This window comes from Spea bombifrons, chromosome 4, assembly GCF_027358695.1.
Source record: "Spea bombifrons isolate aSpeBom1 chromosome 4, aSpeBom1.2.pri, whole genome shotgun sequence".
Lineage (NCBI taxonomy): Eukaryota > Metazoa > Chordata > Amphibia > Anura > Pelobatidae > Spea > Spea bombifrons.
Window position 1 is genome coordinate 4,320,312 of NC_071090.1, and position 17,580 is coordinate 4,337,891.

At 44.7% G+C, this 17,580-nt stretch overlaps 1 protein-coding gene across 1 annotated transcript; it reads left to right on the plus strand.

The window, feature by feature from the left end:
• The first annotated feature begins 2,185 nt into the window (after positions 1-2,185).
• B4GALNT3 (beta-1,4-N-acetyl-galactosaminyltransferase 3) lies at positions 2,186-16,988 on the plus strand. The gene is made up of 20 exons (XM_053464544.1): positions 2,186-2,575; positions 4,910-5,013; positions 7,831-7,884; positions 8,912-9,007; positions 9,849-9,939; positions 10,389-10,489; positions 10,578-10,645; positions 10,922-11,000; positions 11,251-11,317; positions 11,414-11,542; positions 11,815-11,924; positions 12,127-12,227; positions 12,301-12,347; positions 12,428-13,946; positions 14,190-14,491; positions 14,680-14,833; positions 15,093-15,165; positions 15,346-15,499; positions 16,227-16,353; positions 16,853-16,988. Exons 1-20 carry the CDS (start codon positions 2,362-2,364, stop codon positions 16,962-16,964), a joined length of 3,702 nt encoding a protein of 1,233 aa, XP_053320519.1. The 5' UTR covers positions 2,186-2,361; the 3' UTR covers positions 16,965-16,988.
• Positions 16,989-17,580: the final 592 nt, after the last annotated feature.

Here is a 17,580-nt window from a genome sequence, read left to right on the forward strand (position 1 = left end):
TACCTCTGAATCCTTAATACTCAGCTCCCCAGAAATCATCTGCGTGGGGCAGGGCAAAAGTAGGCAGCCGCCTAGGGTCCAAGAGAGCCATAGGGGTATAGAGTGGCTGCCTCGGAGATGAGCAGAACACGCGTGTCCTCGTTGTTTATCCGCATGCAGGGTTTGTGTTTATGCTTTGCGTGCAGCTGCCTGACACAATACACGGGAGGATTCGCCGTCTCGATGGGTAGCAGCTCGTACCGGCCCTGACGTTCTGCTGGATTCAGACAGGTCGTTAAAGTCTATGAAGTATAATAACAATTAGCCCAAATCAGGGCGCGGCAAGACTTTAAGACGTCTGCGGAGCCGAGAGCTGCTGACAGACGTCCGATTTCATATAAATTTACAAACACCTCCGACGTTTCCTGTGACTTTTCTTTCCGATGGACGGATATTTCTTCGATTTACGTTAAATCTGTCATTTCTATTCATTTCTGGGCTATAGAACCCTGGGATATCCTCAAACGTCCTGAGCGACATTAGAGGGACTGTTCCTCCTTAACAGGGACACTTGGATGGTGTATATATTGTGTGTGTCTGTGTTGCAATATGTCTTCATTTAATTATTATTGCATTCATTGCACAGCCCTCCAGAATAAGAGCAATATATCATTCGAGGCTCGTGTCCACTGATTAGAGCATTACATACATGTAGCTGCCAAGTATCTACCAGCAAAGGCACAAGTCCTGCAAAGGCAGGAATTATTATGATGTATTGAATTAGAAAGTGCCATCGTATTCCGTGGCGCTGTACAAGGAGACCTCTAAAGCCGACAAATTGTTATTATTATTTGAATTATTTATTCGCGGCTCACCCACGCGATACCCGATGACCTTTTCATCTTCTATTAGAACGCCGCTGCTTCTTAGAAGTCACCAGGAGACGTTCGCATGAAACCCCCGGAGGGGAAGCCCACCCTGAGCCGTCCTTTTATCTCGCCCTTTGTGTACACAGCACTGAACGTCAGAATGCAAATTCATTCATTTTTATTTTTACTCTCCCTTATTCTTGTTCCAAAATAACCGATAGGGTTGTTGATCGACGACTGCTTTTTATTTATTTTTATTATTTTATTTTTTTATTATTTTATTTTTTTATTATCATTTTATTTTATTATTTTATTTTTTTATTATTATTTTATTTTTTTATTATTTTATTTCGTATTTTTATTCTTTCGTGTACTTGTGTTTCTTTCTTTGTATTCAGTAGACGGATAAGAGCGCTTATCGCCGGCTGCACCTGTGATCTCTGCTTCCGTCACCGGGTAGGAATGGGTTACACAGGTTATTGCGGCTTGGTTAGTAAGCAGCTCGCTTTACGGGGAGGGGCGCCGGTAAGAGTTTGGGAGTTACCCTGCCCCTCGGACTAAGGTGTGTGAACCCCAGGGACACCGTACAAGGAAACAAGAGGAGGCAGAAAGGGACAAAGCAGGTCGGAGAGGACAGAGAATATCAGAAGCGGCATCGACTGTTAGGGAAGGGGCGGGTCCTTTAGGTGAGACAGGTAATGTATAGGTGAGACAGGTAACTTATAGGTGAGAAAGGTAATGTATAGGTGAGACAGGTAACGTGTAGGTGAGACAGGTAACTTATTAGTGAGACAGGTAACTTATTAGTGAGACAGGTAATGTATAGGTGAGACAGGTAATGTATAGGTGAGACAGGTAACTTATAGGTGAGACAGGTAACGTATAGATGAGACAGGTAATGTATAGGTGAGACAGGTAATGTATAGGGGAGACAGGTAACGTATAGATGAGACAGGTAATGTATAGGTGAGACAGGTAATGTATAGGGGAGACAGGTAACTTATAGGTGAGACAGGTAATGTATAGGTGAGACAGGTAATGTATAGGTGAGACAGGTAACTTATCGGTGAGACAGGTAACTTACAGGTGAGACAGGTAATTTATAGGTGAGACAGGTTATGTATAGGTGAGGCAGGTAATGTAAATACTGAAACAGAAAGAGCGGGAGAGAGGGAGTCCGGGGTTAGGACACAGGACCTCATTTTCTGTTATGGTCGGATTAGCAGGGATACAATAGAACGTGGGCAGAAACGTGTGACTAGAACGCATTGAGAAGACACCAAGGAACCTGGAGAACCTAAAGAACGTGCCACCACTGAGACCACAGAGAGGGGACATCTGGTGCTGCCGGGTCACTAAACGGGACACCTGCCTCCAAGCTTTTAATGAATGACGACGTGCCTGAGATATTGCACGGCCTAGGATCTTTATCTATTCCACGTTTTGGGCAAACGATGACGATAAAGCACGATGTAGGATCTGAGAAGAGATCTCTAAATGAGCTGAGAAGGGAATGACTTCTGGTAACGACACACCGCTTGCCAAAACCACATTGCCAAAGAAGGGACGTCGAATGGGGGCAGCCAGGATGTGGGGTCGCCCGCTCTCCATAAAGACGCTGAAAAGAAACTTCTGGCTGGTTGTCTTGGCCTCCATTCTGTTTCTAGGAGCGTGGATGATCTACGTGAACGTGACGACGTATACGGACGGACACCCCATCAACCGACGTAAGTCACTGACCAAAAACAAGAAATAGTCTAGATCTTAATAACATCCGATGCCGTCCACCACTGGCTCAGGAGGCGTTTGATTGGGGGGGACCCCTGCGCGCATGCCCAGAAAAAGTTTCCATGGTGTTCAATGGGAGCGCTTTCCCTGACACCGATTGGCTGCTTTAAGCAACCGGTGCTGCAGCTTCTCCTAAAAGTAAGTCATTCTTAATTAAGGACACCAGAATGTCCTCTGAAGAGGTAAAGGAACACGCTTAGGGTATTTATTAAAAATACATATTTTTATTGTATTATGTTTTATAAACCCCAAATTTGACAGTATTTGGTGCGTTCTCAATGAACTTTCTATTGCAATTTATTTATATAGAACCACACATGCAGCCCATGTCGCTAAATGGATCAATTCACATCGGATCCAAATTAAACAGAGCAGATTATGATATTAAGCCCGACTCGCATCTTTTAGATGAATACCCTTTGTGTGCTGAAGGTGTGGGTGAAAATCCCTCAATAAAATGACCGGGTTTTTAAAATCAAATGCTGGGACATTTTACTTTAATCCTTTTTTTAATGTGATTTTAAGAAGTTACTGGCAAAGGTGTATACACTGTATTCGAAAGAATAACAATAAAATGTATCCGTAATAAAATGCAAAATATATATGAGATAACTTCAACAAATATTTTATTTATTTATATTTATTATATTTATATTTATTATATTTATATTTATTATATTTATATTTATATATACCGTATATATATATATATATATATATATATATATATATATATAAATATGTATCATATGAAAATATATATTATGTTAAATTATATATATATATTTTATATTAAATTATATATCTATATATATCATATTGCCGGTAGATTAAATATTAATATATATATATATATATATATTATATAAAATTATAAATATTATGTTAAATTATATATCTATTTATATCATATTACATTATATATTCAATTATATATATCATATTAAATTATATATATATATTATATCTTAAATTATATATCTATCTCTATATATATCATATTAGATTATACATTAAATTATATACATATCTCTATATCATATTAAGTTATATATATTTTATGTTAAATGAGATATGTATATATGTATAAATCCATGGTCCTGAGTTTGCGTCACCGATTGACGTTCCCACTGAAATCAATAGAAGAGCTTAATGAGGTTTGGTTTAAAGACCGGCTCCGGTGGCAGACCGAGTCCTGCAGCGTGCGGCTACCGGCTGGATATGCCCGGTTTCTCATCATACCAGGAACTTCTCTCAAGGCTGAAGGGTAATTTGTAAAGTCGAGTGTAATTTCCCCGAGTGTAGATTTAGTAACTTGAAACCATGAGGGTAGAGAAAGTACATAAAGGGTTTGAGCGTTTAATTATCGGGACTAATGAGGTCACAAAGTGGTCAAACACTGAGGATTTTAAAGGGGAACGCTCATCACACCTCAGCATAACTAAACGTATTTATTAAAACTACTTATATCGCGCTTTTTTTGTGGCCGGGCATATCCAGCCGTCTGCTGCACTCATATCAACAGGCGGCCGCTGGACTCAAAGCAATATGGCCGTCTCGTAGCCAGCCTAGCCCAGGGCACAACCAGCATTATCTCATCAATTCCCAGTCCTGATGTTCTCTTCCTTCTCCTCCCCTCACCCTGACAAAGGCTGCCTGAACCAATAAACAGCAATCAGCAACAATAGACAGGAGAGATAAGACTTTAGTGGGCGGGGAGTGAGAGGGAAGTGGGCAGGAGTGGGCAGGAGTGGGCGTGGTCAAATACTGCATACCCGTCCCAGTGACCCAGAGACCTGGAGAAACAGAGCTTCACTATATAAAATATATAGTTTATTTTAATCTATAATAAAATGATATAGTAATAATGTAGATTTTGGGAAAAGTGGCAGATCCACTTTCAGGAACCCGCAGTGACCCCACTGGGCACCGTCAGAGGTCACAATGCACTAGAGGCTCCTTTGTAAAGTCATTTGGAGAGTCCTGCCCCCCCCCCCCGGACCTGCGGCCCCCGGATACGTCACTGCTTACATCACTCATCAAAAGAAAGGAGAAGTAGGGATAACGAAACAAGCTGCAAAAGAATCTCGAAGGATAAAAAAATCAGGAACTCGTTATTTTATGCAAATTGACATCTAGCGTTATCGGCGTTAACCATTTAATGCCACGACGGTCTTTTCGTTTTAATGCAGCATCGTTAATGACCGGCTGCCTGTTCCGTCCCGTCTGATGTCGGGATTCTGCCGTTCTCATCCCTTTTCTCTCACCCTCAGGGTACAGCAGCTGGGCCGAGTTGGGCAAAGCTCTCGCACTCAACAATATTCCCGACACGGACCGCAAAGTGGAGTTTTACAAACCCGCCAAACAACACGAGCTGGTAAGAAACCCCAAACATAGAGCCTCTCAGCGTTTGTCTCAGCCTTTTACCCCAACACCCAGGCGAAGGGGCAGATTCTCGGGGGTCTCGCAGTCTGGAGATGACCTGTGAGTGGCTACTACAGGGCGTGAGCCCGAACATTACAGAAATACCCGATCCTTGGACTAGTAGCCATTTTTAAAAGTAAAACGTAACTTTTAATGCTTTAAAAAATAAATTATAGGAACAAACAAACAAATAAAGTCCTTGATCATGAGCTGCTCCGGAAACGTCTCTGATTTATGATCTCTATGGTGAAAGTGTCCTGCTCTCTGATGTTCTGCCAGGAGATACAATGTAGCGAGCATAAGGGCAACCGATCTAAGAACGCCTGCGCCGCTGAGACTTCCCGCTATGCGGGCGAGAAGGGTCACCAGGCAACTAACGCCTTATGTACGATTGCTGTTATGCACGGCTGGTTGGGACCCTCGTCTCGTCTCGTATCCCAATTCATGTAATAAATTCTATTCTTCTAGATAAATTCTACAGTCTCTTTTGCTTTTATATATATATATTTTTTTGCTTATATATATATATCCATACCTGGGAACTTATATATCCATTCCTTGCGGGATGGGGGCAGGGTACTGTTTTGGGGACTTTTCTTCACCTGTATACCGGATAACGGCGCCCTCATATCTGCAAATACCGACAGATACGCGACGCGGTGCTCAGGGCCTTCGTGGATCCCTATAATCTGCCGTATCCCATGGCGTGTTCGGTCCGTGTGTTCGGTCCGTGTGTTCGTAGCTCCCACCGGCCAGATGTCTCTCTCTCTCCGTGACATGAGATTTGTGGCTTCAAGGTTATAACACCCACCTCTTCCTAATCCGCTGCGGGGACGCCGCGCTCCGTGCCGTACGGAGCGGTGGAAGGTTAAAGCTCTGCCCCTACTCATTTTATATGATGTTTATTACTATTTATTATTTTATATATAGCGCCATCATAACCTGCTAATACCAAGTAATACATAATATAACAATTCAACTTACAGAAACAAGAAGTAAGGAGGGCCCGGCACAGCCCAGCTTACAATCTATTATGTCACAACCCTTTCAGTAAATAGAGATAAATGCACAATAAAGTGACTCCACGCCCCTCCGGCAATCATAGAGGAGCGAATTACCTAGAAAACATTATATAATTATTCAGAGATATAGACAGTGCTGTATTGACCTTGGGAGCGGCCCCAGGCCTCGCCTCGTTCTGCCCCCCACAATCCCCCTCACCTCCACGCTCAGCGTCTCCGATTCAATAAAAAGCACTGAGCGTTTTTAATATGACGATACCTGGGAACGTTTGGGCTCCGGCTACCTGGAGAATACCCCTGAGGCACACGGACACGACTGCCCCTGTGGGCATTCAGCGCTGGGTTATTACTGTATACAGCACTGGAGGTTACAGCGCTGGGGGGATATATTACTGTATACAGCGCTGGGGGGTTATATTACTGTATACAGAGCTGGGGGTTATATTACTGTATACAGCGCTGGGGGGGTTATATTACTGTATACAGCGCTGGGGGTTATATTACTGTATACAGTGCTGGGGGGTTATATTACTGTATACAGCACTGGAGGTTACAGCACTGGGGGTTATATTACTGTATACAGCGCTGGGGGGTTATATTACTGTATACAGAGCTGGGGGTTATATTACTGTATACAGCGCTGGGGGGGTTATATTACTGTATACAGCGCTGAGGGTTATATTACTGTATACAGTGCTGGGGGGTTATATTACTGTATACAGCGCTGGGGGTTATATTACTGTATACAGTGCTGGGGGGTTATATTACTGTATACAGCTCTGGGGGTTATATTACTGTATACAGCGCTGGGGGTTATATTACTGTATACAGCGCTGGGGGTTATATTACTGTATACAGTGCTGGGGGGTTATATTACTGTATACAGCGCTGGGGGTTATATTACTGTATACAGCGCTGGGGGTTATATTACTGTATACAGCGCTGGGGTTATATTACTGTATACAGCGCTGGGGGGTTATATTAATGTATACAGCGCTGGGGGTTATATTACTGTATACAGCGCTGGGGGGTTATATTACTGTATACAGCGCTGGGGGTTATATTACTGTATACAGCGCTGGGGGTTATGTTACTGTATACAGCGCTGGGGGGTTATATTACTGTATACAGCGCTGGGGGTTATATTACTGTATACAGCGCTGGGGGTTATATTACTGTATACAGTGCTGGGGGTATATTACTGTATACAGCGCTGGGGGGTTATATTACTGTATACAGCGCTGGGGGGTTATATTACTGTATACAGCGCTGGGGGTTATATTACTGTATACAGTGCTGGGGGTTATATTACTGTATACAGTGCTGGGGGTTATATTACTGTATACAGCACTGGGGGGTTATATTACTGTATACAGCGCTGGGGGTATATTACTGTATACAGCGCTGGGGTTTATATTACTGTATACAGCGCTGGGGGGTTATATTACTGTATACAGCGCTGGGGGGGTATATTACTGTATACAGCGCTGGGGTTGTTACTGTATATAGCGCTGGGGGTTGTTACTGTATATAGCGCTGGGGGTTGTTACTGTATATAGCGCTGGGGGTTGTTACTGTATACAGCGCTGGGGGTTATATTACTGTATACAGTGCTGGGGTTATTATTATATACAGCGCTGCAGTTATGGTGAAGGAAATGTTTATTTTTCTATAGGACTTTTTGAAGGATTGTTGCCACAATAGTTAACCATTTCTTGACTGATTTGTTTCTCTTCTTTATACCTCAGCCCACAAGCCCTGGAAATCATACGTGGAATCACTCCGTCCCGTGGAGACCAGAGGTAAATCAAAAGCAAATCGCTTGTTTCAATTACAGGAGCCTCATAACGATCTGACTTTGTGACATTAATTAATGTTAAAACGGAGTGAAGCCAAAAAAATATCCACGGGAAAAGAACCTGCAGGGCAACATACTTTTATTACTGGTTTCAGGTTAAAAGTAACTTTTCAAAAAATGTTGTGCTCTTTTCTTTTTTTAAAACATTTCATTTACTAAACACCTCGACTCCTTATCATACTGCCTGTGGGGAATAATAGAATGGCTCGGTCTTAATCACCTAGCCAGACACTCTAGACTAATGAAAGTCTATGCAGGAATGGACTTCATTAGCATCGCCATAAAGCATATATTGTTACTTTAAAAGACCGTAACGACAGGTGCTACTAAAAAAGGGCACTCCTAGGCTGAAAATATGCTATTTATTAGTATTTATACAAATTCTAAGCATCCCCCCCCCGTGATCAGGTATTCTGTATTCTTCCTGGGTGTGCGGAACGCAAGGACAATACCTCTTTTATGCATTTTGTTTAATCCTCCACTGACCCCCTAACCCCCGTACGGATTTTGTCCCAGGACTCAGGTATCAATAGCATTATTTAGACTCGGGTTACCAAATCCAACTTTTTTCATCAAAAAAGCTTTACCTTAAAAAGCGCACCTTTTTTCACCTAAAGGTTCCAAGCATGCGAGAAATCAACGTTTAAAAAAAAGATATTTTTAACACCGGAAATTCCGGCTCAACGCAGGATCAGCCAACTTCCCTTACGATCCAAGCTAGTAGATTGTTCTGGTTCTGAACAATGAATGAATGATCCAGGAATGAATGAATGATCCAGGAATGAATGAATGATCCAGGAATGAATGAATGATCCAGGAATCCACGCTTTTATGGTCTATATTATTATTATTAATTTATTATGAATGCCCCATAAAAGAAAAGCACATGGTTATTATTTTATTGTTTTATGTAGCGCCGTCATATTCCGCGGCGCTGTACAAATGCATTACGACCTTTTCTACGTTTGCAGTTCAGGGGCCGAGTAAACCTCCACGTGTTTGAAGACTGGTGTGGAAGCTCCGTCAAACAGCTCAGACGTAATCTCCATTTCCCCCTCTATCCTCACGTGAGTGTCCGCTGGAAACACAGTCCCGTCTTATCATTATAGTAGGGAGAAGATAAGCATGGGCGGGGAGTGGGCGTGGCCACACAACACCCTGTCCCCGCCCCTTCGGAGAAAGCTGACCCAGAGACCGGAGCAGCCGCGCTTCTCCCAGAGACTCCGGGTCAAACCCAGATCAAGATTCTTGCTCACGTTTCAAAGGTTGCGGTCCAGGGGGGGGGGAATCACACAGTCCATAACCGGCCCCAATTCTACTCTGTTTGGGGCTGGTGAGTTTTATCCATTTTTATTTAACTTTTGCACTTTCCGCTGATACACAGTCATACCGGAAGGTTCTAAAAGGACCTAGCCTTGAGACACTCGAAATATTAACCCTTTGATTGCCCGTCACAAAGATTCCATTGTAGCGATCCCTAAAAGTTCTAATAATAGTCCCGAAAAACCATGATTTGCCGGAAAGGTAAAAGATATTCCCAATGAAATTATTTTTTGGGTTTATTCAAGCAGGAATAAAGTGTTGGGGAAAAAAGCATAAAATGGATTTTTCAGATTAAATCTTTAAATCAGCGCCAGGCTGCGTGACCCCTGGGGTAAACCTCTGAACGCTCCAGGGTTACGCTGCACAAAATCCTTGCCATTGGCCCCCGGACTGGTTACAGGGAATGGCAATTATTTAAACAAAAGAAAAAAAAAACAGGGTTATGCACACGGCTGGCTGCGGATACCGCTTTCCAGGATTTATTTGATCCCTTGTATCCTGATACATAGATTATTTAAGCTCGCAAACCATGCGCTGATACAAGATCCTGTTTAAATAGCTAACACCGGTCCTGTCTCTTGCCAGAGTCGCACCACAATCAGTAAGCTGGCTGTCACCCCCCAGTGGACAAACTATGCACTGCGCGTATTTGGATACCTGCATCCCCCCACCGACGGTGAGATACAACATAACACATAAACTATTATTACCCCCCCACCCCTAAACTTGGGGGGGGGCGGGGTGCAGATATCTACTTTTAAGACTTTTCTGAGCAGAAAGCACCGATTTCTTGAATGTCTGCAATAGCACCGGCTAAAAAGGAACAAAAAACAATAACTGTAGCACAACGTCACGAACGCCTGGTAAAAGACGGTTGCTGCTCTTGTGAGCTTACAATCTACTGGAACGTTGAGGGAGAACGAGGCAAAAAGAGATGTTCTCGATTATTTTTTTAATGACATTACTGGAAACATTTAGCCAGGTTTAGTTACTTTTAAGGAATAGCAGTATAAATCTTATTGTAACATAGAAGGGTCTGTTGACCCCCCCCCCCAGATGTTAATAGTCACAGTTTTCCAACGAAGCCCCGGCTTTAGAGAATTAACCCCTTGCGTGTTCCTGCAGGAGACTTCCAGTTCGGGGTATCTTCAGATGACAACTCAGAGTTCTGGCTCAGCGAGGATGAAACAGTGGGAAAGTTGCAGCTTCTGTGCCGAGTTGGTCCGGTACGGTCATTCAAACCCGTCTGTCCGCGTTGCCCGCGATAACGTGACCCGCGATTTCACAATTTGTGCGTCTCCGTGTCCTCCACAGCCTGGAAATCAGTGGACGGCCCCGGGGGAGTTTAATAAATTCCAAAGTCAGAGGTCGGGGTTTGTAAGGTGAGATCCGGGGGAAGCCGATGTCCAAGGTCCTTGTCTTACTGCGTTGTGTGAAACGATAGACTGTCTCAGTCTTAATCACCCAGACAGACCACCTGGGCAGCAAAGGTTTGTGGGCAACGGACTTCATTAAATAACTGCGTCTTATAAAGCGCCAACACATACTCCAGTGGAGATGAAACACGGAAAAGCGATGAAGATCTCTGATGGCAGGTTCTATGCTTTCTGTGTGGGTTCTCGAGCAGTTCTCAAAGTTCTCTGTGGTCTCCTCCGCAGGTTGTCGGCATCACGGAGATACTACTTCGAGCTGCTGCACAAACAGGATGACGCAGGAACGGACCACGTGGAGTTGGGGGTGAGAGAAATCTCTATTGAAGAGATCAAAAGCTTTTTAGGGTTTCATCGTAATCAAGAAGCAGAACCGGAATAACCAAAATGACCAAACTCCCCTAACGGATCCACCTGCGTTCATGCAAAAATACATGGCCTATGCATTGTGCAGGGCCAGCTCAGTCCTTACTAGACCTTCATAATGCATCCAATGAGTGGAGACCATGACTCTCTCAGGCCAACTCCATTTATGTGTTTGCTTCTGTCGCTTGCAGTGGCGTCTGTCCGGAGTCGGCTCTCCCTTCACTCTCATAGACTCTCAATTCCTGTCGCTTTACTCGGGTGAGTTCATTCGCTCGCCCGTGGCCATCCCATTTAATTTAATTTATTTGTTTAGATATATTTTTTAATCTCCCTGATTCGTTCTTCGTCCGTTAGATGAGTCTCACCTTCCCCTCGGAGACACATCTTTCATTCCGTTGACCTCTGCGAGCCACCCCAGTCTCTGCTCCGGCGCTCACCCTGCAGACATGCTGAAGCCCGACCCACGAGACGACATTTATAAAGGTGAGCGGCTTTCTACGGCCACCCCGTAACCTGCGTTGGTTATAAATCTGAATGTTTTCCGTATGCTGCTCAAATATGGTTCCCGATATTCTATAAGGGAAGAACCAAACTAGATCCCTCAACAAAGTTCTAGATGACCCAAGTTTATTGAAAACCTGGCCCCCATTTCCAGCCGGTTTCTGCCGTCCCGCATTAATTAGATCATTTCATGGATTGTGTGCATTTGTCGCCTTTCTGACGTTCTGGTGAATCGCCCTTTTTTTATGTTCCAGTTCCACTGCTCAGCATGAAGCGACTTCGTAGCGTTCTGCCCTCCTGCCCTTACAAGCCCAGCTACCTAATCACCGGATACCCGCTACAGCGATACCAGGGGCTGCAGTTTGTAAGTAGGGCAAACAAGAAAGACCCCCCTCCAAAAAAAAAGAAGCATACTAGGGTCTACGGTGGCTTGCGGTGGGGAATGGAGGGCAATGGATCTGGTGACAATGGCCATCAGAGAGACCAGAAATAGTGATGGGGTAAATCCGTAGCGGAACGCACGTCACGTATATGAGAAGTAAGAATGTTGAACGTTGTTTTCCCAGGTTCATCTCACGTACGTCTATCCTAATGATTATACTCGGCTGAGCCACATGGAACAGGAGAATCCTTGTATGTACCAAGAACATCTGCGATACAGTGACAGGTAGGCTTCTTACGTCATATCTGAATAACAAGAGTAACAAATATCGCTCTAAGCGCTGTGTTCGACTTCACAGGTATAAATATAACAGGTACATGAAAATGGAAGCCCCAGAAAATCAAGGTACGTGAGAGCTGGCAGGCTGGGGTTATTGGGAGCTGGAGCCGAAAGGGTTAATCAGTTCTATGTTTCTGGTATTACAGGAGGAGATGACGATTATAACCCCTCTGACTTTCAGTATGAAGACATGCAGGACGGCGCGAAGGAGGCAGAAGAGCCCAGGGACGATACATACGACAATAACGTTCTAATAAAGCATAGGAAGCTTTTTGGGGAGTCGGAGGTTAAATTTGCGGAATCCATGGCAAAGGAGTTACTAGAAAAACAGAGAAAAGTCAATTCTTCAGATCCATCTGAGAGCGGGACTGAGCGATCCCCGGACAGCCTTGAGAAAAGGCAGACGCTACATGGAACGGCCAGCGATGTTAATGGCCGACCTCCACCCAACGGGCAAGACTCACGATCCATGAGTGTCCGCAGACTTGGGAAGAATAAAAAGATTACACCCCCAGGCACAAGGCATGTTTCCCAAGTTCACAGGCGGACCACCTACCAAGGAGCAGGTCGAGGGGGTCAAAAAGTGGACTGGGATGGTGAAGAGCAGCAGAAGAACAACAGAAGGGGAGCAAGTGAGGATATATTGGATGGGCAAGGGTTCGTATTAAGTATGGATCATCCGTTGAGTACTAGTGAGAGGATGAGGCTTTCACAAGTAGGGAAGCAGCAAGAATCGGACAATGAGAAACATAAGACAATGGGTAAAGAAACCATTGGTCCCCCATGGACTGTAGGGACAAGGAGTAAGGAGCCCAGGCTGAGACAACAGGCGCAAAGGAAGGGAAAGCCGATGTCTCAACATGGAGAAGTAGTCAACCCAGTGTCTAAACCAGTTAATGGATGGGAGGAACTTTTGAAATTGCAAAAGAGAAATGGGCAGATGTTTGAGCGAAGCGATAGGGAAACACAGAACCCTAGAACTAGACAGGGTAGAAGAGAGGAGCATGAACACGTTGGAATGGGAAGGCGGAGGCTTGAAAATGGTGGGATGAAAAGATATGGTCCTGGAAAAGGTGAGAGTAGAATAGAGTGGTCTGAACGGGGTTATGGGGAAAGACAAGGTCTTAGAAACGCTCAGGGTGGTGGACAAGAGTCTGCACAAAGGAACAAGGAAAGAAGGGGCCTTGGACAGACTGAGGGTAGGAGACAGACGTTTGAAGAACTTGAAAGGAGAAAACAAACTGTCAGACAAGGTGAAGATGTCAGTCGGGGGTTAGAAAACAGCAAGCAGGGTGTGGAGGACAGGAGTAAATCAGATACAAGAAGAAGACTAGAGCCTGATCAGGTTATGGACCCTAACTATAACAGACTATCGGTCGTGGAGATGGAAAAGGTGATTAATGTTGAGCAATTCAATCAGGATGAGGATAGTCCTCCGTATGAGGAGGAGGAAGAAGTGGAGGAAGAAATGGACTACCCATTTGTCTTTGAGGAGCCAGTCAGCTGGAACAGGACTTTTAGCGTGGGTCGGACGGATTTCCAGGTCGTGCGCTCTGACTTCATCGACCTTCAATGTAACACGTCCGGGAATCTGATGCTGAGAGAAAGGGAGGCGATGAGCGTCACCAGAGCCTTCATGAAGAAACTGGACCAGCGATATCGAGGGTAAGGACTGGGGCAAGTAGACAGAGTGGGTGCAATCAAAATGTAAGGATCAAAAGAGTAGGTGCCGCATCAAAGGGAGAACATTATGGTATAAGGGGGCAAGTACAGGTCTTGTTATTTTATAAGTTTTATAAATCGATGGGGAAAAAGGACGAGGCTTCTATGTCACCCTTTAACAAGGTGTTCCAGTCTAGTGTCTGGCTTGTTATTAAAGTCCATTCTTTCCCTTTCCGCTGGGTGGAGGATCTACCAACTCTGGCGCGTTGTTAACGTAGAGAGGCACCTGGACTACGTACGAGGGAGTCGTTACTTTCTGGAGCTGGAGTTGAAGGACCGCTTCAACCGCATCCTACGTTTCTCTCAGTATGTTTTTGCCCCCGGCTGGAATGAGGTTTCTCCGGAGGACCGAGAAGACGAGAGGGAGATGAGGAACATGATGTGGGGTTCACGCAGAAGGCTTATGGCAGCCGAAGAACGCATGGAGCTGTGTTGGCCATCTGGACTAACCTGGAACCCACAAGCCACGGTCTACTTTATTGTGCCAGGTGAGGGGGATGTGTGATTGTCCAGTAGAAACATGGAGTCAGTCGTTGGTCTTGTTTTAGATTCGGGAGCCATATTCCCCCACTCTGTGAACCTCTACCACTTCTGCTGGGAGGCTGTTCTATTTATCCACCTATGAACGTGATGCATTTCATCTTAATCGTCTACTAACGTTCTTTTCTTCCCTTAGTTAAGAACCAAGCTCGCTGGGTGCAGAAGTTTATCTGGGATATGGAGGCCCTGTACAAGACGACGTCCGATGCCAGGTTCAGCGTTATCGTTGTGGATTTCAATAGCACAGACTTGGACGTAAAGAGTGCTCTGAAACAGTCGCGCATCCCCAGGTGATCCCGTGTGCCGGCCGATGCCCCTGCACAGTCAGCAACGCTGAATAGAATTATTATAATTAACTAAACCGCAAGGGGTTAATTCACTTCGCGTTTAGTGGGCTTAAGAGTAGATGGCATCGTAGAGAAGATCGTAAGGAGATCATTTAAAGAGTTGAAAGGGACCACCCTCAGAAGAGCTGGTAGATGCTACAATCGTCCCGTTTTCTCCTTCTCTGACCGGCCATCTCTCCTCTCTGTCCACTTCTCTCTCCAGTTATGAGATGATAACCCTCGACGGGAACTTTGAGCGCTCCGCGGGACTACAGGCTGGAGTTAACCTGGTTAAGGTGAGTGACGGACATCCATATGTCAGGATGACCCGTAATTACATCATGAGCGCAACCAAAAGGATGACAAACCAAAGCCCACGGAATAAATTCTTGCTCCTGTTGGATTTGGATGTTTTTATAACCGCTAAGTGATTCCAGATCCCCAATAACGCTTCATAATGTCATTCCTTACTCCAGAACCCGCACAGCATCTTTTTCCTGTGTGACCTTCACATGCACTTCCCCCCGTCCATCATTGATTTGGTGCGCACGCACACGGTGGAGGGCAAGATGGTTTTCGCACCTATAGTGATGAGGCTGAACTGCGGGGCGTCCGCTTGCTGGCCCGACGGTAAGGATGTTTAATGCACAGGACCATCGGGGAACACATTAACCAAAGGACTGTCCAAAGTATCCTAAACCGCAACATTATTATTATTAATTCATATTTATTCATCTATATAGCGCCTCATATTCTGAAGTGTTGTACAAAGGGGAGAGAAATAACCTCATCCTACATAGAATTTGATGGCGGATACGTACCATTCGGGCCATCTAGCCTGCCTCAGTCAGTCTTTGGTCTTGCCGTAGGTTCAGGTTTATGTCTATCGCATGCATGTTTAGACTAACATCTACCACTTCTACTGGAATGGTGTTCCATTGATCTACCACTCTGCTCCTAATTTGTCTCACCCCACCTACCCACCCCACCTACACACATTGTATCATCCAGGACCTCCTTGTCAGTTCCTGAGGACCACTGGTGGTTTTACGAGACCCTTGTCTACAGCGTATAATGGCCGGGTTACTCAAACCAGGGGTCCCAATAACTCTTTTTGTTTGGGGCCCCCAAAAGCTAGCGTTACACCCCTATAATATTCTATTAAAGCTCAGTCCAAGGCATTGAGTGTTCAACACTTCAGTCTTCATGTTTCAATGTGATGATGGACGAGTGTGACCCTGGAGAGAAAGGCCAAGCGATCTCTGCCGTGGTCCTCTGTTTGGCCGGCTGAGCATCATGGAGTTGTAGAATTTTCTCCCACGTATCGTTGCGTTATATGATTGTGTTGTGGATGCAGGTTACTGGGAAGTTAATGGATTTGGACTGTTGGGAATCTACAAATCCGACCTGGATCGTATCGGAGGAATGAACACGGCGGAATTTCGGGAGCGCTGGGGAGGAGAAGACTGGGAGCTGCTGGACAGGTGAGGAACGTTCTCATCATCAGAGGGCAACCAGGGATGGAGGGCCTGACGCCCAACCCGCAAAGTGTGCGAAAGGCTGGGGTGTCGGGGTGTCGCGTTATCACACGTTCCGTTACAAACGCTCTTTAAACTATTGTTACATCGTTGCACAATGTATCACTTCTGGAAAAAATCAACCCAAAATCCAGTCTGAAGGCTGTTTTTGCACCGAATTAGTGGCTGAAGCTAAAATTTACGGCGTCTTTTTATATTTTATGAATACTTTTAAAAAAGTGCAGATTTTTTTTTTAAACGTTTATTTCACAAAGTTAAGGAGACACCGGCAGACAGTCTCGCCTGACTACATTGCTGTAAATAATTCAGAAATAAATTGTTCGGAAGCAACATAGAAGTGTAATGATTTCTTTAGGTTTTTGCCTTTTTTTTTTTAGGCTGGCTTGGTAAATCGGATTAAATATTTTGAAGTTCGCATGAATACAGTTAACCCTTTCTCTTTCAGGATTCTTCAAGCCGGTCTGGAAGTTGAGCGCCTTGCCGTTAGAAACTTTTTCCACCATTTCCATTCAAAGCGTGGCATGTGGAACCGACATCAGGCGCCAGGAGGGCAATGACATCATAGATCGTAATGCTGTCATCCGTGGTGGTTGAAGTGTATCGATGTAAGCAGTTAACTCTTTAGGTTTCTGCTACAAGGTGAAGGAATCAGAGATACCTGAGATAGGGTTGATGGGTATCAATATAGGGTTAATTGGTGCCTTTTAACATCGCCAGAAAGTGACCTTATGGGTCAGAGATCAGGTGATGGTCCTTTCAACGGGACGCCTCCACGGCTTGGGTGGTCTTAGATATTTTCATAGCAGCCTGTCCAGCACCGCTAGACTATGGCCACAAAGGAATGGAGATGCAAAAGGGGAGATTAATCCCGAAACCATTAACCCCTTGAGTAGGGAGTGTGTTAGGAACAGCACCGGGTTTCTAGCTTTCATTGAAAAAAACTAACCGGGAAGCTGTATGTGTTTGAGCGATGCACGCGCGTTTATTATTCTAGCTTTTATTATTTATATGAAGGGTTAATTTCACTTTGGACAATAGGAGTTCTTAACCTGTAATACAGCGTTACGAGGACACGCGGGGAGGACAATTATTTAAATCAGAGCGTATTGTCTTGGGGGGGTATTTAATGCATTCGTTGGGCTGTGTGCCTGGGGGCCACACGAGGGCCAGAGA

What these genes read in the sequence shown, in the direction of transcription:
- B4GALNT3 (XM_053464544.1), top strand. Translation starts at nt 2,362, where the DNA reads ATGACTTCTGGTAACGACACACCGCTTGCCAAAACCACATTGCCAAAG. An exon ending in CCGTCCCGTGGAGACCAGAG is followed by an intron (nt 7,885 to 8,911) that starts GTAAATCAAAAG and finishes CTACGTTTGCAG; the next exon opens with TTCAGGGGCCGAGTAAACCT. An exon ending in CATCTGCGATACAGTGACAG is followed by an intron (nt 12,228 to 12,300) that starts GTAGGCTTCTTA and finishes TCGACTTCACAG; the next exon opens with GTATAAATATAACAGGTACA.